This window comes from Eucyclogobius newberryi, unplaced genomic scaffold (assembly GCF_026437365.1).
Source record: "Eucyclogobius newberryi isolate DKJ021-1_F unplaced genomic scaffold, fEucNew1.0.hap1 SCAF_7, whole genome shotgun sequence".
Lineage (NCBI taxonomy): Eukaryota > Metazoa > Chordata > Actinopteri > Gobiiformes > Gobiidae > Eucyclogobius > Eucyclogobius newberryi.
The window spans coordinates 24,680,775-24,700,353 of record NW_027316389.1 but is presented as its reverse complement, the minus strand read 5'-3'; the positions used below and the strand labels follow the sequence as shown (position 1 = coordinate 24,700,353).

Here is a 19,579-nt window from a genome sequence, read left to right as displayed (position 1 = left end):
TCCAGAAGATAACCAACTGAATACTCAGCCATTGTAGCTGTTTGCGTCATAGAGCCATAAAAGCACTGGAGAACAGTTATAATTGTGAGAATGAGTTTTGCAGGTTGAGCAGAGCCTGCACTTCGCCCGCTGCAGCTGGTCTCTTAGTTACACAGGAAGGGTTAATCACTAAACACATTTCTGGCACTGCTGCTGCACATATTTGCCACCAGGGAGAGCCAGCCACAGTTTCATCTCCAATTGGCATGACTTTTTGGACAGGATTCTGGTCACAAAGATGAGTCAATAGTAAAGTAATGCAACAAATCAACCAGATCAATCATTATATTTCAATTACAACGTTTAAATGCATTGTGTCCAAAACCTATAAATCTATTTGTGTCAGCGCTGTCCTCACATCAGATTAGACCCAGCTCCTACAATGCAGCTTTGTTGCATGAACAGATTACTACATCAAGTGACCGGAGGTGTAGAAGTCCTGTTGCTCAGCTTTTTTACTCCAGATTTCCTTTGTACATTTCCTCCGGACCACTTCACACACCTCTAATGTGAGTACACTGATATGAGATGCTTTGACTCTCTATGCAACTTTATTTTGTATTTGTTGCTAAAATATGCAATTAAATTATGTAATTTTGATACAGCTTATACTAAATATGTATTTATTCATTTTATGTGTTATATAGTTACACAAAATACTTAATTTAGTACTATTTATTGGTTTATTCTTACTAAATAGACACATTTATTGCACAATGTTTCTACTTTTGTTTTTCTAAATGTATTATGATACCTTTTTATGATCAGCACAGATTAAAACTATTTAAAATGAAAATCGAAGCTAAATTACACGTATATGTGCAACTGCTAATTGCTTTGGCTCTCTATGCAACTTTATTTTATATTTGTTGCTAAAATATGCAATTAAATTATGTAATTTTGATACAGCTTATACTAAATATGTATTTATTCATTTTATGTGTTATATAGTTTGCACAAAATACTTAATTTAGACTCTATTAAGTACTATTTATTGTTTTATTCTTACTAAATAGACACATTTATTGCACAATATGTTTCTACTTGTGTTTTTCTAAATGTAATTATGGATACCTTTTTATGATCAGCACAGATTAAAACTATTTAAAATGAAAACCGAAGCTAAATTACACGTATATGTGCAACAATTGCTTTGGCTCACTATATTATTGCACACATCACATGGTTTACTTTTCATGCCGTCAGGACCCAGTTGAGCTGAAATGACAGTGACATACTCCCGTCGAGTGGCCGATGCAGGTCTGGGGACGTTCTTCCACCTGCTCCTGCGCTGGAAGGGCAGCATCTACAAACTGCTGTACAGAGAGCTCATCATCTTCACCATCCTCTACTACTTCTTCAGTGTGGTTTACAGGTGCAGCTCTATGAGAGAAAGAGAACAAAAGAAGAGAGGGAAACACTGAAACATTTGACTATTTTTCTCCAGAAATTTACTCAATAAAGACCAAAAGAGGCAGTTTGAGAAGCTGTCAATATACTGCGACCGCTATGCAGAGCTTATCCCTGTGTCCTTTGTGCTGGGTGAGTGGTAAACTTTATATTCATGCTTTATATTTATCAATCACTGTGTATAGTCTATGCACTAAATTATCTCTGTATCAGTTTGGAAGTAACATTAAGGACAGAGATACACCGCACTTCTTCACTCAGGTTTTTATGTGACATTGGTGGTGTCCCGTTGGTGGGGTCAATATGAGAACATCCCGTGGCCGGACAGGTTGGCAGCATTAGTGGGGGCCCATGTGCGCGGGGCAGACGAGGTGTCGAAGCTGACCCGTCGGACTCTGATGCGATATGCCAACCTGTCCGGGGTGCTCACCTACCGCTCCGTCAGCACTGCCGTGTACAAGAGGTTTCCTACCTTGGAGCACCTCGTCCAAGCAGGTAGAAGCCTTTTTGTTTTAAACCAGGCATGTCCAAACTAAGGCCCGGGGGCCAAATGCGGCCCTCAGACCAATATTTGTTGGCCCTCCGGCTTCCTGCTAAGTTGGTCCAAACAACAAAAAGTAGTTGTTTTTACAGTCAAATTGGAGAGATTGAAGCATTTCGATGTTATACCAACATAATGTTAATGTTTCAAGTCTTATTAAAGGTGTGGAGCTATAAAAACTATGTCAAATGCAAAAAAATCGGCATTTTTGGGTTGTTTGTGGCCCTCTGCTCCGTATAAGTTACAAAATGCGACCCTCTGTGAAAAAAGTTTGGACACCCCTGGTTTAGACAGTAAAAGGATAACTGGACTTTTTTTTTTATCAGTTTCTATTATTGAATTAAACCTTTTTCTTTAAATTCCAACTCTAAAATCTCAATCTTTCAAGGTTTGATGACGTCAGAGGAGCTGAAGCATTTGGACGGCCTGCCATCGCCTCATAACAAGTTCTGGGTTCCCTGTATGTGGTTTGTTAATCTGGCTTTGAGAGCGCGAACTGAAGGACGAATCAACAATGACGTGGCACTAACAGCTATTCTCACAGTATGTTTACAGTCGAGGATTGTGTTTGGAAATAACACTTGACAATGGCATTTGCTGACATTTTCCCATTTTCAGGAGTTGAACAGCTTGCGAGGAAAGTGCATGAAGCTGTATGGTTACGACTGGATCAGCCTGCCTCTTGTCTATACTCAGGTCTTACATGTTGTGACTTCATCATATTCCAAATGATAAGTATCTAATAGAACAATTTCATATAAAATTGGAAACACATGTTGAAATTAAATTAAATAATCAAAGCTTGCATCATATGCCAAAAAACAAAGCAGTAAAATTAAACAACCCAGAAGCCTGAACTTGTGTAACAAATAATTTAAGCCAGGGAAATTTTAATGAATATCAATTTTGATTAAGTTGTGTTTTAGTTTGTCTTTTGTTTGTAGGTAGCAACAGTCGCAGTCTACAGTTTCTTCCTGGCTTGTCTCATTGGGCGTCAATTTTTGGACCCAGCTCAAGGTTATCCTGGACACGACATTGACTTTTATCTGCCCATCTTCACTCTTTTGCAGTTTTTCTTCTATGTCGGTTGGCTCAAGGTGCAAAACAAATGATGTTTTAGTAAAATAAGCTCTTGTCGACTGATAGATTTGTATTATGTTTAATTGTATATGGTATCACAGGTGGCTGAGCAGCTTATAAATCCTTTTGGTGAGGATGATGATGACTTTGAAACCAATTGGGTGGTAGATCGGAATCTGCAGGTCAGTCTCTTGTGCCGTTTATTTTCCGTTTCATCCAGTTTGGCGTACTGTATGACTGATTTCTATGTCTCCAGGTGTCCTTATTATCAGTAGATGAAATGTATGACAGTCTGCCACTTGTTGAGAAAGACATGTACTGGAACGAGTCAGAGCCACAGCCTCCGTACACTGCTGCCAGCGTAGAACACCGTAAACCCTCTTTCATGGGCTCAGCTTTGGATATCAGGTGAAGGTTTACTTATTTGGCTTCCACAAGAACTGTTGTTTGACTCCTTTTTTCTTCCGTCAGCGTTCCAAAGGAGGAGATGGAGTTTCAGTCCAACCTGGAGCAGATTAAGGAAAATGAAGAGGCCAACTACTCCACCCCCCTGTTGGGAGGACTGGGTCGCCTGCTTGGAGTCCAATCTCCCAATTTCCCTCGCTCTTCTCGAGTTTCTCTTCTGCGCAGACGTCCTGGAGCGCCTCTACACCGATTCCCCCTGTATTTGCACCCAGAGGCCCCTTCTACCCCAGGCCAAAGCCGCCACCTTCTGAACCCAGAGTCTGACTTTGCTCTCTCTACTTTGTCCCCATTTGACAGAACTGGTTTTTACAGCTGTCCTCAAACACCCATCCACTGCGTGCCCCCGGCTGTTCCCCGCCCTAGACCTGCCAGAAGGGCTCAAAACGAATGGGATCGTAGTTGCAGCTCTCTGGCACCTCCAGCAATGGGCTCACAGCAAGTACCTCCGGACACCCCAAACCACGCCTTACAACACCCATCTTCAGCTTTTCCCTGGCTTGGCGGGGACGGTGAAGTACAAAGTGGTCCAGCCTTCTCTTTCCCTGATCCTGCCCCAGAACTCAGTCCTATATCCAAAATTAGACACGGTTTATTGTCCCGCAGGCCACCCCCGAGACTCACCTTGGACACTGCGGCACCTACAGACACCCAGACTGCTCCTTCCAGCGCCCGCACCACTGGTAGTGAAAGGGTGTTCTCGTTCACACCTCCTTCACGCACCACAAATCTAACTAATCAAAGTAGTAGCACCACCAGCATCAATACAGTCACCAGCAACAGCGGCGGCACAGCAGGAAGTCTTTGCAACGGCACAAATCACAGTAATTTTAATAACAGCTTTAGCAGCAACACGAGGGCAAGCAATGGGGGCGCTAATGATGGCTTAAGCAATATTGTGAACACAGTTTCCAGTGTACAGCAAGAAGGAAACCAACAAAACTCACCAAATGATTCAGGGATTTCATTGGCTGAGGGGGACCTCTTGGGTGTTCTAGTGGACAATGGGGTGAACAAGGCTGGGGCAAAGGAGCAGGAATGAGAAGCATAGATGAACAGACTTTTCTTGCCCCATATGTACCTTTCAAAATATCATGACCAGGATTTCAGAGACTGCTGGAATGAAGGCAGAAATGGAAAGCATTAAACCAAGTTAATCACTTCCTGATTAACTTGTCAGAAAGCACCTTACAGGAATAAAACTGTGATTCACCAGTGTGCCATGGCAGAAGGAAACTGTAAGACTATATTTGATACAAATATTTGTATAAATTATGTAAATGTATAATCTGACAACTGTTTCTATTTTCAATAAACTTGCAGATTACATTGTAATTTGGTTCCTTCATCTGGGTTTGATTCAGGCAATCTCTACACAACCACTGGGGACTGTTGGAGAACTTCTGCTGTAACACTTGGAGCACAAAATGATTATGAATGTTTAGACTAAACTGTTTATTACAATTTTAGAGGTGTATGGTCCTTTCAAATGCCTTTGCATATTTTCATTAGGATGACCAATGAACCCACAGGGTAAAGTAAACAGTCATCAAAAGCATGAGCATTATGCTGGCATTAGTCAAGTTTAGGTAACTGTATAATCAGTACTTCAGATGACAAAAAACAAAACCATCTTTACTGAATTGTAGTCCTAAAGAAGTCTTTTTAAAAGATTTTTTTCTAAAATCGAAACCGTGTAAAATGTAGATACATTTGTATTTGTTGTGTAATTGGGTATGAGTAAATCTCACTCAAGGAGTCAAAAGAAAATTGCATTTATTCAACCACTTTTGCTCATCGTTTAGTGCAGTTTCGTAAGTCAAATCTAGAACCCAAAGTCAAAAATCACACCATTTAACCATACTCACATTCTCCCATACGTCTCATCAACCCATTTGATTCAGGAAAGTTCCTTTGACAGTCACAAAAAAGCAGCAAACCTTTTATCCTCAAAGTCATGATAATGTCATACATAGGTTACAATATTTCAAACTATCATTACAACTACAGATAACAAACAAGACTTTATTGAACATAAAACAAACTTTATACAGCAGTAGAAGTCTGTATCAGTTTACAGCCACTATTTGCCCCCAGTGGGAGGTGAGTGCCACACTGCAGAGCTGGTGCGTTTGAAATAGCGAGGCTTGCTCTTGTAAAAAATGTTTTCAAGGTTTGGAGGTTCAATTTTACCAAAGAAGACATCATAATTTGGAGGGGTGAAATATTGCTTCTTAGTAAGCATCTGAAGATTATGTCCTTAAAAAAAAATATGTACACACATTAAAAAGTGTAAATAATTCAATATAACGATTCAAGTTATAGACATGTCTTGCAATGCACAAAATAATAATTATGCGTTGGATGAATAAAAATACTACCTTCAGCCCAGGAGGGAATAGGTTTTCTTGGCGCCGATTCATCATCTGTAGAATCATCACTGTTTTGGTCCATGCCATAATCCTCAGGGTTTTTGGAAGGATTCCTTTTCCCACCCTTTGGAGTAATGGAGTACGACTGTGGGGATCTCTGTGATGAGAAATCAATACAAAACTTCAGAAACAGAAATGCTCGTTTAAAAAGGAAGGCATGGCATCACATTCACAAACCTCAATATCCACAGTCACATTGAGCCCATTCCCTCCTGCACCTTTGCCGACTGGTGTGCTCAGAACAGGACGCTGAAAGAGAAAGAGAAAACATGCTAGCCATTTTATTGCCAACAGAAATGCATAAAAAAGTTAAATAGGGCATGAAAATATTTGAAGGAACACCATCAGAATTAAAGCATCAAATGAATTAAACTCGTGGGTATTAATTAGCAGGAGGGAATTTTTGATGACTTGTCAAATTGGATATACACAAACAGAATTTAGGGGGGGTGCCCTGAAGGTCGAAAGCCATCTTTTCCTGAGTGTTCTTTTAATTCTTTTGACGAGAATATTTTATGCATCATCACCAAGTGTTAGTGCCAGAACTTTACAGCAGCGCGAGACTTTAAAATGTTTCCTTGTGACACCAGGTTTAAAAAGAATGCACGCAATACATCTACAGTTTGATTGAGAGCTTGAACTTCTTTGCCAATAAGAGTGATCATGGTACCTACATCTGCAGACGTTGGCCAGCCAACTTCGTTTATGCATTTAGTCAAGTTTAGCCAAGGCTCCTTGTTCCCCTTATTCTCAGATCTCGTCTGATAGCAGGAACTAAGCGTTGGGCCTGGTTTGACAATTGGATGGACCGCTGTGACTTCAGCCTAAATGAGCTAGATATCAGAGCTTATGATGCAGCGTCAGACTGATTCAGTCTTAAATACATGGACAGAGTTGGATGGACAGACTTGGATGGATTGCCAGGCAACAAAAAGAAAGTTAAGCTAAGTGTTGCCATTAAAACACTGAAATCACAAAACAAGGCCACATCCCACCACAATATCCACGGTGACATTAAGAGTAGCTGCAGCCTGAACCAAACAGAAGGAGATGGTGCGTTTAAGTAAAGACCAAGAAAAATAATGTTCATTGTGCATGTGCATAAAGAAACATTACATTAAGCTGATACTTTCCCCACCACACGCTTTGAACTCTGCGGCCTGTGCAATGAGACTAATTTTTATATGTTTACGGCCTCTAGGGGCGCCCTAGAAGGAAGTCCTCCCCCTCTTGCTCACTCGCCAAGTACAAGCGCAGGAGCAGAGCCAGACGTGGAGACAGACAGATATCAAGGACAGAGAGTCACATTTTCTCTGTATGTTAAAGGCCCAATGGACGATTTTTCGGCGATTTGAGAACGCAGGCGGAAGTGTGCATGCCACTCCCCCGTGCGGACTGATACAACACACACGTGCGTTTGTTTATTAGCGCGACGGAGCGCATCGCATCGCTCGTCTCCCGTAGATTTCCGTCTTCTTCTGAGTCAGATCGAGTCTCCTGAGTCTTTCTCCGTCTTCATTTTGCCCCGTACACTGAGGGAACTATATTATGATAGATCAATGCGCTTGGACACGCGGAAATGTGGGACGAGCTTCACGCGGCTGCAGGTGAGCGGTAGGTGCGTTTTATGATTGATACGTGGCAGGACTAATCGGCAGTCCACGCCACGAGGAAATAAGACCAAAAAAATCGTCCACTCAACCTTTAAGTTTCGAAATGCTGAGTGTTTTATTACAATCCAACCCATTCACTGAGAAACAAGCCTAATGAGGAACTGAATTTTGACACGTGTAAATGCAAAGATACACGTGGAACATGTGATACAGTGGTGTGCATATTAAAGTAACTTGAGCACCACTACTGTGTACCATCCTTCTCTGTAAATATCTCATGTTACAACGGGGACACATGCGAGACAGGTATACATGTATTTAAAAAAGAAAAGAAAAAAAAGATTGATTGAGTTTAACTTATATTGAGGAGTAGCATAGACCACTGGTTCAACATTTATCCAGTTGCGACCCCCAAACACACAAAACAAGCTTTCAGCAAAATGACAAAGTAGCCCTTACTTCTGCCATTATTTCTTGATTTTATTTTCTAAAAGCAACAATTTGCCCCCAGGTTGAAAACCACTGATGTAGACGATCCGGCTTACTAACCTGCTTTTCAGCGGCTTGCCTTTCTTTAGCAGCTTTCTCTTCAGCTGCCAAGCGCAGCTGCTGTTCCTGCAGTGGGGAAAATATGCAAGTCTTAGTACAACTACAACAAAGACAACCAACCTAGAAGATTTAATGTTTTCACCAGTTTGCGTTTTTCCTCAAGTGCCTTCCTCTTTTCCTCTAGTTCTCTCCTCTCCTTCTCCCTCACTGCTCGCTCCAGCTCACGTTGCAGTGCTAGAGCCTTCTCTCGCTCAAGTCTTTCCCTGAAGACAGAATTGTCAGTCAACTACCATGTTTCAGATCAAAGTACAAATCTAAACCGTCCAACAGACCTCTCAGCAGCAGCCTGTTTCTCTCGTTCCTTCTCAAGCTCTCTCTCCCGCTCTTGCTCTCGTTTGAGCTCGAGAGCTCTGCGGGCTTCTGCCATTTTCTGAGCCCTCTCCTCCTCAGCTTTCTTATTAGCCAACAGTTCTTGCTGCCGCTTCTCCTCTTCCTACAACATAGACATATAGACAGTGTTAAAGGTGAAATAGTTTTGTAGGTGGGGGAGGGAGGGGGGTTTACCTTCTTCTTTCTAGCTTCTTCCTCCTGTTTCTTTTTAAGGTCCAACTCCTCTTGGCGTTTTATGGTCATCTTTTTCTTCTTTTCCTCCGCCACACGCTGCCAATCCCAAAATGTTATTTATTGTAGCAGTTCAAGAATGTTTCATTGATACAAGCAACACAATTAAATTAGAGCATCAATCGGTGGCTTTGATGTTAGTGCAACTGTGTAGACATGCAGAAAGTAAACATATACACTAATGTAAGACACTTATCCAGAGGTGGATAGTACTCTGTTACTCAAGTCACTTTTTAAATAAACTGTACATCTGAGAAGGTTTAAGGATACCATACTTTTATGTTTGAAGTGACACTACTCATGTACCAAGTGACAAAAGCTTTGTATTGACAGTATTAAAGGATTTAAACATCTGTTTCGTATATCGCCCTCTCAGATAGGATTTAGTTTTTAATTTGTGTCAAATTATCAGATCTTTAAGATGTTGATGTTACGTCCAGACAGTTACTCTTACTTAGTTTGGTTTAATATTTATTTGTAAGGGACAAATAAATAAACCTAACGAAATGTGTTCATTTTAAATAAAATGAACACATGAATTTGATTTAAATTTGGTGCCGCTTTGCAGGTTTAGTAGTTTGCCCAAATACTTTATGCCCGAGTACTTTCTCGGATCACTACTTTTACTTTATTATACTGTTGGCAGTTCAGAGCTCAGGGCTATTGCGCCTGTACTCGTCGCCATCTTGGATATTAAAAAAGGTTGACAATTATTGAACATACCTTGTCATTTTTCTCATCAATGTGAGCCATCTTTTGCTCGATCTTCTTTTTCTTCTCCTCCTCCCTCTGTTCTTCTTTGACTTTGAATTCAAACACTCGCTTCAGTCGTTCATCCCTCTTCCTGAAATGATAAAGTATGATTTAATTATACTTTCCACAAGCATTTTAAAATCTATCCTTGAACTATGATCAGTCAATACATACTTTTTCAATTCTTCCTGTTTTTTCTTTTTCTCCTCCTCCATTTTTTTCATTCTTTCAATTTCTTGCTCCTGTTTCTTTTTAAGGGCTTCCAGTTTGAAGCGTTCCTTCGTCTGCAACAAAATAACAAACACATTACAATAATCTTAACTGCTTGTGGAAATGAGTTAAAATAAATGACTGGAAAATGTTGGATGAAGCATTTGTTTTGTCTTAAATGGGGCACCCATGACCAAGTGTAGAGAAAACAAAGCCCACAACATTTATAAGATTACACAGAATAATCCAGTGTGACTCATGGAATCAAATCCACAAGATTAGGATGTTAGATGCAGACCAGCTCAATAGTGATTCATATTGTGGGGTGATTTTAGAGGACATGTTAGGACATTTATTACCCTACAGACTGGAAGAACCATCACTTACCACTATACTACAGCTCGTCTAAGAGAGGAGACAAAGAAAAGAGGCATGTGCATATTTATTAGCACCATCACTAATTAGCAGTTTATGTAATAAATTATTCATATACAAAGTCTTTTCAACAGGCGCAACAAGGGCTGTAGTCAACTTAAATTCACTATTAACTAAAGCTGTCCTCTGAGCATTGATTACTTGAAGAAAAAAAAAAAAGTTGTAGCACTGTGGTGGCAAAGGTTTATAATAAATTCTACAATCTCGCAATAATAATATTTTTTTTTAAACTTCATATTTGATGTTCTAGTAAGCGGCATCTTCATAAGTGAAAAGGTAGATTAAACTGTCCAGTCACTCTCATGCATTCTCCTTTACCCTGTGGCTTTTCTAATTTCTTATGATCGACTTAATTTATATCTGTAATCTGTATCTACCTGCGTTGCAACAATGAAATTTCCCCATGTGTGGACAATAAAAGGATTATCTTATCTTGATTAAGTTGTACACATGTAATTTTGTGGTTGATACCAGAATGATGATACAATGTGACAATAAATAATAGTCCCTTCATTAGTTACCTTGTGATCTAATAAGCAAGGATATACAACTATTCCAGAAAGGTCACATTTTGTCTTTTTTCTAGTATAGCCATCAGATTAATAATCAATAGGATTACCGATCCACTTTTGATACTTCCTAAAAGCCCACCAAAAACTAAATACAAGAAAACATGTGGCTTTGCACATAAAGGTTAAAATTACCCTTTGATCCATCCTTAGCGGGGTGGTATGTTTAATAAAGGACTTGAGAACAGATGACCGGCCATGAGAGGTTGGTGTCATCATTAACATCTGATTCTTCTGAACAGTGTGGAGGAAAGATTTCATATTTGGTCTGATTGCCTACAAAAGAAAGTTACAATATTACACCACGTTCACCACACAGCTGTACAAAGATTACATGCTCTTCATACACTTTGGCTCTTCTTGGGAGGGGAGGCTCTCTTTGTTGGACTTTCTTCCACATCAGGAGCCTTCCTTTTAGTACTTGAGCTAGAAAATAAACAAGGTTATTTACACTATAAATGTTTAAGATGTGATTCAAATTTCAAGCATTGATCAGACTATTATCTCACCGATTACTTGACTGTGAGGTTTGCTTCTCCATAGTTACTGAAAACAGTTTAAGGAGCACAAATTATGCACACTACTTTTTTTGGCAATAAATATGGTCGCATACCTGGACGCTTGTCCGGAGTGTTCATTTTAACCGCAAATAATGGTTGAGGTGCCAGTTTAGGAGAATGGGCGGCAACAGAGCGAGTAACACGCTTTAAAAGCACAAGTGGAGGGAGTACAGTCTCATTCTTACAAGCCTATACATTTGAATGAGGAGCCAAAGCATTAGTGGAAAAAGCATTTCAAATAAAACCAACCAAGAATGTGTATGAAAATACAAACCGTTTTTTCAGCCGTTTCTTCCGCCTCAGCCTCTTCATCAACTGAATCCATGCAGGAGTCATCTACAAATTACAAAATATTGAAATCCCATTCATACTAAACTTTCACACCAATGCAGACCTATAGAAAGTAAACTTACCACCAACGTTGCTGTCGCATTTAGAGTTGCCCATTTGGGACACTTTTCTTTTGAGCATGGATCTCCGTGAAGCACGTCTGATGGACTCCTGGGTCATACTGTGTTTCAAACCAGCCACAGAGTGACGCAGTTTAAGCGAATGCCGCACTGAACTTCGGCGAGATGTGTTGCTTACTGTCTGCTCGGTCACATCCATTTGTGCAACTGTGTGTCCAGGAGATGCGTTTGCCTTCACAGCCAACTCAGCGGACAGGCGATCAGCAGGAGAAATGGAAACCACTATCTTGGGAGAAGGAATATTTTTGGGAGACTCTGTGTCGCTGGCTGGTTTCTCTTCTTTAACATCTGCACCCTTCTGTTCCTCACATTCATCTTCATCCAAGATTTCAATCACTCCAGTATTCACACTGATCGCCTCTTCAGATTTAGTGCTGCTGTGACAAGTCGGGCTTACTTCCTCTTCATCAGCCTTAGTTTGCTTTTTGCGAGCAGCTCGTTTTGGCCTAGTATTTTCAGTCTTGGAGGTAGATGCCTGAGACACAGTTTCCACCTCAGTAATACAGTTCAAAGCACTTGATGAGGATCCACGGAGATTGATGCGTCGACCTTTTGAAAACCTTCTCCGGGCCTGACTGTCTTCCTGGCGTCCTAAAGATACACGTTTCCTGCGTGTATTCTTCTTTTGTGAGGGCGTTTTTGGCATGAGCTCTGGCTCTGCATTAAAATCTCTAAAAAAAAAAAAAAAAAAAAAAAAATGACAAACATTGAAAACAAGAACAAAGGTATAAGTCACAAACCACTGTAGTAAAAAAGCAAACCTTGTGAACATGCGATTGGCTTCTTGCTGAATCTCTTCAAGCCATACCATATGCACATTGTCAATTTCACTAATAAAAGCTTGGGTTTTACCCTCAAACATTAGCATAAGAGACCGAACAGGGGACAACACGGAGTTGCTGGGCACAGCCTGTTAACAGACACAAAAAGAAAATCAGCAGTCCATATAATCTTAGTTATACAATTACAGACATCACACATGACATGATAGCAGTTTGATGCTACTATAAGTGCATTGATGTTGTAGTAAATCAAATTAACACGTATAACCAATCAATTACGGTATATGCGATCAAATAACAAATCTAAGTGAAATAGTGACTGATGCACGTTCTGCGCATCACTTCCTAGAAAGACAGAAACAGTTCTAAGCTTAAAATACTCATGATAGGACATTGGGGAAATTAGACTGCGATTTTAGACTCCTTCTCCATACTTGCACATCTAGACCTCGGTATAAGGCAAGATCCAGTGCTCTCAAAGGGTCTTATTCAGGCTTTTTGTTTCCAAAGCATTGCGTTTTCCGGGAAACAAATAGCCTTTATCCCAACTGAATCATAAAAATACAATATTTGCTCAATACAATGATATTATAGCGATAATGATGATCTGCATGTCGTCAGCGAGAGTTGCTCCTTTTGTCCCAAACATTGCAATGTTTATGTAACAACTCAACGAAGCGATCGCGTTGAAACTAGCTTAGAGCTAACCCTAGCATGACAACATAATATTCTGTAAGACAATATAAAAATAATTACCATGGTTGTTCGATGTCCAAATAAACGTTCCTCTGTAAATTATGAACGCTTATTTCGCATTCTGACATAAAAAAAAGTCCTTTCAGATCATGTGTAAACACTAAACAAGACCCGCACCGCAGCACGACACAACGCAGCCCAGTGCCCGCGGAAACCGTTTGACGCATTTAAAACTCACATAGCCAATCGAGAGCGGCGGTACACTGACGTCGACGTTATGCGTTCGATTTATAATTTACATATTCTGGGGGGGGGCGGGGCATGGTGGTTCTTTTTGTTGACACGACGAAGACGGAACATGAAAGTAGATGAATCAAACACACCCAGAGAAGGTTTGGGATCTGGGCGTGAAAGCTACGCAAGTTTAAAACAACCAACCACTCGCTGGCAGGATATTCACCGAGCCGCCCATTTCCACCACACTTGGATCTTGGCTGGACTTGTTTTGAAAAAAATTAAATCAACACTTTGGTAGTGTAAATGTTTTAATGTGACCGTGATTTCAGAACTTAACAAAGTAGAAAGGTGTACACACAATTTTAACTTAAGTATACACAGGTAACCACACATATTGACACAAGTCTTTTATTATTATAGAGTAGAAGTAAATCACTCCTAAATTCCCCCAAAATAGCATTAGCTATTTGGATATCTAAGTGATTCAAGCCAACAGTTTTCAGAAAGGCCAACAAAATGTGTCTAGTTTACAAATGTAGCCTGACTCTCTTGGAAATGTCACAGGTTGACCTAAAAAAAAAAGATTAAAAGTTATTTGTATAAGACAATAAACAAAATAATATTTTAAAAATAAGTGTTTCACCTGGTGTTAGAGGGATTTTAGATCCTGAAGCCTTCAGGACAACTTGCAGAATATGGCTTTTAATAGCTTTATTTTCAGAACACTGGCTTCCTTTTAAAATTATGGTAATTTCTTCTTTCCTCAGCATCCAATCAAGCTGATTTCCAAGGTAGTTTACTCCACGGATGCACAGCTCAGAAATCTCATTTGGCAGAAGTGGATTGAAGCAAAGACACGTCCTTTGAACTCTAAATAAAACATGGTTTACTTGTAGTCTACAGTACGAAATCATTCTTATTCAGTGTGCACAGTCCAAGATCTTAAAACAAACCTGAAACCTGTATAACCAAACAGCACAGCTTGAAGAAAGCCTCCCATCCCGGTGAGAAAGTTGACTGCACCAGAGCCATCCGATGATTCACTCCATACCTATGGAGAGAGAATACAAGATATATTGGGATTTTGAAGGATGCATTAATCATACACCTAAATTGACCTGGAATGGATCCTGGATGTTTTTGAAGCACTTCTCAAGCAAATGTTGGGCTCTTTCTGCCTCTCCAAGTTCCAGCCAGCCAATAGCAAACATACCCTGCAAGATATAAATGACCATATATGTACAAAGATGTAAAGATCTGCCCTGTGTGTGGAGGATAATAAATACATGAATTATAATATACTTACCCATGTCATGGCTGGACCGTTTGGGTCAGTAACAGGTTCATATGCCAGAAGGTCATTTCTTCTGACCTCAGTCAACATAGGGAATCCAAGAGGATAACCTAACATAACTGCGTCTGCCTGCTTAACTGGAGAGCCTGTTAAAAAGCACAAGTACTATCACTGTTCATAGATCCATTTATTTTCTTTGCCATTTATAATGTCAAAGAAAATACCTCTGACATAACCATCATACTCAGGGTGGTAGTTAAATTCTTCATCAAAAGGTATTTTTAAGTTTTCCGACACTTCTTTCCATTCCTTTGGTGCAGGTTTATCCAGATGGTTTGCTAGTTCAATCGCAAATTCCAGACTGGCCAATGAAAAAAAGTGCTATTAGTGATATACACAACTACATACTGTACTGCATGTTTTGTTTAAAACATCACCTTAATTTGGCCACTACATTAGTGTACACCGAGTTGTTGACATTGTAGTAATACTCATCCGGTGGCATAACACCTGGAAAAAATGACAATACAATAATGTAAATACAATAATAATATGTATTGTACAAAACTGCTTCAGCCACAGAAACATTCTACCTAAAATGTGATACTTGTGATCCTCTGGGCTCCATGTAACTCTAGAGACCCAATAATCGGCCACACCCCAAACGACCTGGCTGCCCTGACCCTCTGTGAACATGGATATATCCTGGGATAAAGGGTTGTGTTAAAAACATCGTCACAGAGTAGGAAGAAATAACTGACGTTCATGGGTTTCAGAGTGATGACAAATTAGAACTTAAATTTGACTCATGAATATGTTAAATCTATTGTACCTCAGTCAAATAGAGATAATGCTGAAAAGCCAGGGAGACGTCTCCATTGATATGAATCTCCTGCTGTCCATAAATGTCTTCAGGACAGACCTCTCTGCCAGACACAGCACTCTCCCAAGGAAACTTAAGACCCTGAACAAGATTTGACTGTTAATAAGGATTACATGTGTGTGTCTCCAAGTGTTTTTGAAGTTTAATATGTGAAAAGCATAAGGATACATTTGCGCCGTCACAAGCAAAGTAGCACCACATACTGCTTAATACTGACAGTTAAAATGTTACAAAATTTGAGACAAAAACATTTGTAAGCTTCCTGGATTTTGTGTAGTACTAAAGAAGAAATAGTGAAATATTGTAAACTCTAAGGGTTATTGTAAACTCTCAAGGTTATTGGCCAAACCAGCTTGCTGTAATACGTAAACATTCCTGCATAATACAGGCAATTATCACTATGTTACATGAGAGTAGTTTACTCCTCAATAGGGATCTCATGGTAGTACATTTTAGAGTTAATTCACAATTTAACGGTATTCACAATTATTCAGACTGGGACCAAACAAAAGGAAAATCTTTAGTTTTTGCTCGTGGTCTGACATGTTACTTGTTCAAATTCGAGACCAGCTTTACAAAATTGAACTTTTTGATAAACAAAATAAAGTTAAATGTGACAAAAACAGTCAGATAAAATTGAATTTAGGTCAATTTTGGGCTGTATATAAAAGTAAAAATACTTAATTTTGCTTCTAAAATTGCCACAATTCTTATTTTTTGGGTCTTACAATTATATTTGGACCTTAATTATCATGATAATCAATTTACCTAATAATCTCCTTAACATATGATCTTGAGGCTATAGTTTTAGTCAGTTGGCCGGTCATACCTTGTAGCCTTGCCTTTGTGCATTGTCTCTTGCACCATCTATTGTCCCCACTCGGTATTCAAGCACAGATCTGGCGAGTTTGGGGTAGAAGAGGGCAATACCAGGATACATCCAAATGTCCTGTTTCAAGAAGACAGTGTCAGTAGCAGTTATCTCTCAGTGAAGGCTAAATACTCACTCTACCATTAAAAAAAACATGAATAGTGAATTACATATTGATACGTGGGCCTTTCTCTGCCTCGCCAATCCAGAGTCTATGATGGTGAGTTGTTCCTGTCCTGTGTTTAGTCTGCTGCTGTTTGTGACCCTAATGTGATGGTACTGTAATACTCGTGATAGTGTCGTAGTGTTTTATGTTATGTGTGGCTTTTAATGACACCATCGGCCTGTCCAGGGACAACAGATGGAAAAAAGCCTAAGATCACACATTTTCTGAATAAATTAATAAAATATATACATGAATGAATGTATTAGGAGAGGTGTCATAGACGTGAGCGCTATAAGAAAATGGTCATTGTTCAGATTATATGTTATATCCTACCTAAGGCTCATAGATGGTATTTTCAAAAATTATTCGCCTAAAAGCCAGCAGCTTTTTCTTGCTTTATCTTTGTATGATAAAACGACACATATAGAGAGCAAAAAACACGCTTCATTTTTGTCGTTCACTAAAATGACAAAAGGGGGCTATATCCACAAAGAAGGCGCTCCGTTTCTGTTCACTTGCCTCCTCAATTCCTCGGATGTGTCCCACCTCCGGAAGAGGGAACCAAAGACAAGAGAGAAAAGCTGTATCCTCTCCTCGGTGAGAATTCTTACCTGATCCCAGAAAACATGGCCCCAGTAGTCCTGCCCATCGCCCCCGTTGGACAGACCACCAGGACTGACTCCACCAAAAGAGCCGTTTGTGTCATGAATAGATGGAAAGGCACTGAGGAGGTAGAACAAACAGCCAATGAGGGCTTTACTCAGAATCTCAGACCCGACAACGTCTATCTTGCTTTGTAACCACAGTTCCTTCCAGGCCTGTTCGTGAGAGGAGCGCAAACTTCCACCTGACATTAGAGAGAGGCCCTTATCATAGTTGGATTCAGCACTTTGCAAACTATCAGCCGCAACCAGGATGAAGCCCCAGCGAGCCTGGCTTTGTCCCGCGTTGAGGGTCAAAGTTACAGGTATATCTGTCCAAATAAGGTGGACAGTGGGACAGGAACCCCCGGGATACTCAGCTGCAGTTGTGTGTCCATAGATGTGCCTACGAGGAAGAAATAATACATCAGGAGTGAGCATTTTGCACACAACATTTTGTGACAATAGGGTGTTGAAAAAGGTTTTACAAGTGCTAAATTGTCTGCAGAGGGCAGCATCTGTCAAAAGATTGTTCCATAACAACCAGTGATATGGTCATACATGGTCATGCCAGAAAGAAGAGGCTAATGTAAAAGACAAATTTAAGATCAAAGAAAACATCTTGTGGCATTTATATTAGGAAGGTGGCCATAAAGGTTAAGTTTTGGTACACTTTATTGTCCCTGTAGGGAAATTTGTTCCCTGTATTTGACTCATCCTCACCCCTAAAGTTTATACGTACCTGGCATTTTTATAATCTGGTCCAGTCTCAAAAACAATGTCTTTGCTCAATGGCTTAAAGTTGGAGAGCAGATCAACTGTGATTGGCTCTTCTTCTGCGCCCTGCCGCACCAGCACGATCTCCATCACCATCATATTACTGTAGTACCGGTGTGAGTACAAGAACTGTGAGGCAGTCACTCGGGCTGTGCTCAGACTGTGGGTAAAAACACCTGGAACAGATAGAGATCAAGATGGCAGCACAATAAAAATGTAAAATACAAATAATAAATAAAATCAGACATAGGCTCATTCTTTAAAAATCTCACCCATTCCCAGTAGTACTAAATATGTATTCTACAAAGCTACAGACTACATTACCTGTGTTTGTGTTCAGGCAGAAGGAGTGACTCCCAGGTTCCACTGTGTCCATCCTGACAGCCAGAGGACAGGGTAGGTCTGCCCTGTGACAACGACCACCCTCACCGTTGTAAATGCCCCCCATATGCATGACATTATTGTACACTTTCCAGCCCAGGAGTCCATTGGCCAAAGGGGGAAGGTAGCGGGCATCATTGGGTAAAGTATCAGTGCAGAAAATGTATGGATCTGGCTCTGAAGACTCACTTGCCATGTCCAAGACTTGTTTCAAACTATAAACTTAAAAGTACTGCAGCCTCTTAAAAGGACAACTCCTACAATTAACTGCTAACTTCACACTTCACACTTTTGCACACAAGTGTCACAACTGAACTGCTGCAAGGGCCAAGCTATTCCACATCAACACCTCAGTGAACCCACAGTTCAAATGGCTTATTCAACAGCTTATTGTCTTGCACAGTCCTAAAATGAATGCAAATAGTAGCTAATTATGTTACCAAACGTCACAAGTACTTCAACAAATCTACGGTATAACCAATGTTGTTTTACTGTTGCGTGAAGAGGGAGGTGCATCAAAGAGGAATACAAAAGCTCTCAAAGTTCAAATTGTTAAATCCAAAAAAGTCTTTGAGATCATCTGACATCTTTGAATAGCCTGCAATATGCTGCGGTAAAAGCTGTTTCCCACGGCAACAAACAGCGGATAAAACTAATCTAACAGAGAGAAAAGTCAGGAGGCGGGCGGAGCTGCACAAAACCTGGACTGACGTGCTCGGGTTTTTGTAAGATGTGGCATGGAGTTCTACCCGTGTAAGTACCTAAATGAGCAACAAATCTTAATAAAGGCAATAATATTAACACTAACAATGCAATTACAATCATTAGCCTATTAGTGGTGTCCCGATTTAAAAGTGCAAGTGAAACCCTCCAGGTGCTCCATGCCATATTTAACAAAAGACCAAAAACTTAAGCTACATGGGAAATGTGTAAACATTAAAGGTTATCACAGGAACAATACGATTTGCTTCTCTGAAAGCCATCGAGCCTTCTCTGAAGTACCTCAATGACATCATCCAGTTGTACTTACTTATTTGTACCACATGGTGGCACAAATGAGCCATTGTGTGTCCTCACTGGCGTCATGTCGGGGGTCAGAGCCACAAA

General features: G+C 40.2%; 3 protein-coding genes across 5 annotated transcripts; 1 reads left to right on the top strand and 2 right to left on the bottom strand.

The window, feature by feature from the left end:
* Nucleotides 1-1,252: 1,252 nt before the first annotated feature.
* best1 (bestrophin 1) lies at nt 1,253-4,735 on the top strand. Of its 2 annotated transcripts, XM_072435646.1 has the most exons (9): nt 1,253-1,414; nt 1,487-1,581; nt 1,711-1,944; nt 2,379-2,533; nt 2,609-2,686; nt 2,935-3,087; nt 3,172-3,252; nt 3,327-3,478; nt 3,542-4,735. In XM_072435646.1, exons 1-9 carry the CDS (start codon nt 1,263-1,265, stop codon nt 4,572-4,574), a joined length of 2,133 nt encoding a protein of 710 aa, XP_072291747.1. In that variant the 5' UTR covers nt 1,253-1,262; the 3' UTR covers nt 4,575-4,735. The 2 variants fall into 2 exon arrangements, with proteins under 2 accessions (XP_072291747.1, XP_072291746.1); XM_072435645.1 differs by lacking the exon at nt 2,609-2,686 and having other exon boundaries at nt 1,262-1,414.
* Nucleotides 4,736-5,537: 802 nt separating this feature from the next.
* On the bottom strand, nt 5,538-13,370 carry incenp (inner centromere protein). Of its 2 annotated transcripts, XM_072435322.1 has the most exons (19): nt 13,283-13,370; nt 12,506-12,654; nt 11,688-12,415; nt 11,549-11,610; nt 11,328-11,463; nt 11,224-11,260; nt 11,062-11,140; nt 10,850-10,990; nt 10,098-10,115; nt 9,675-9,784; nt 9,471-9,591; nt 8,691-8,786; nt 8,459-8,619; nt 8,269-8,389; nt 8,127-8,192; nt 6,960-6,995; nt 6,142-6,213; nt 5,914-6,061; nt 5,538-5,791 (listed from the first exon to the last, which is right to left on the bottom strand). In XM_072435322.1, the coding sequence occupies exons 1-19, from the start codon at nt 13,283-13,285 to the stop codon at nt 5,616-5,618; spliced, it is 2,460 nt and encodes an 819-aa protein (XP_072291423.1). In that variant the 5' UTR covers nt 13,286-13,370; the 3' UTR covers nt 5,538-5,615. The 2 variants fall into 2 exon arrangements, with proteins under 2 accessions (XP_072291423.1, XP_072291425.1); XM_072435324.1 differs by lacking the exon at nt 6,960-6,995.
* Nucleotides 13,371-13,749: 379 nt separating this feature from the next.
* On the bottom strand, nt 13,750-18,728 carry pgghg (protein-glucosylgalactosylhydroxylysine glucosidase). Its single transcript, XM_072435113.1, has 13 exons — nt 18,416-18,728; nt 18,057-18,267; nt 17,285-17,720; nt 16,466-16,585; nt 15,586-15,717; nt 15,347-15,458; nt 15,191-15,263; nt 14,978-15,114; nt 14,766-14,899; nt 14,578-14,673; nt 14,413-14,510; nt 14,103-14,329; nt 13,750-14,029 (listed from the first exon to the last, which is right to left on the bottom strand). The coding sequence occupies exons 1-13, from the start codon at nt 18,666-18,668 to the stop codon at nt 13,959-13,961; spliced, it is 2,100 nt and encodes a 699-aa protein (XP_072291214.1). The 5' UTR covers nt 18,669-18,728; the 3' UTR covers nt 13,750-13,958.
* Between the last annotated feature and the right edge of the window lie 851 nt (nt 18,729-19,579).

Bases quoted from the DNA above. Each gene is read 5' to 3' on its own strand.
- best1 (XM_072435646.1), top strand. From the start codon at position 1,263: ATGACAGTGACATACTCCCGTCGAGTGGCCGATGCAGGTCTGGGGACG. The intron at 1,945-2,378 runs GTAGAAGCCTTT...CAATCTTTCAAG, and splicing joins GGAGCACCTCGTCCAAGCAG to GTTTGATGACGTCAGAGGAG. The intron at 2,534-2,608 runs GTATGTTTACAG...TCCCATTTTCAG, and splicing joins CACTAACAGCTATTCTCACA to GAGTTGAACAGCTTGCGAGG.
- incenp (XM_072435322.1), bottom strand. The intron at 11,261-11,327 runs GTATGCGACCAT...AACTGTTTTCAG, and splicing joins CACTCCGGACAAGCGTCCAG to TAACTATGGAGAAGCAAACC. The intron at 10,991-11,061 runs GTATGAAGAGCA...TTTCTTTTGTAG, and splicing joins CTCCCAAGAAGAGCCAAAGT to GCAATCAGACCAAATATGAA.
- pgghg (XM_072435113.1), bottom strand. From the start codon at position 18,668: ATGGCAAGTGAGTCTTCAGAGCCAGATCCATACATTTTCTGCACTGAT. The intron at 16,586-17,284 runs GTAAGAATTCTC...TTCTTGAAACAG, and splicing joins GCCATGTTTTCTGGGATCAG to GACATTTGGATGTATCCTGG. The intron at 15,718-16,465 runs GTATGACCGGCC...AATCTTGTTCAG, and splicing joins CACAAAGGCAAGGCTACAAG to GGTCTTAAGTTTCCTTGGGA.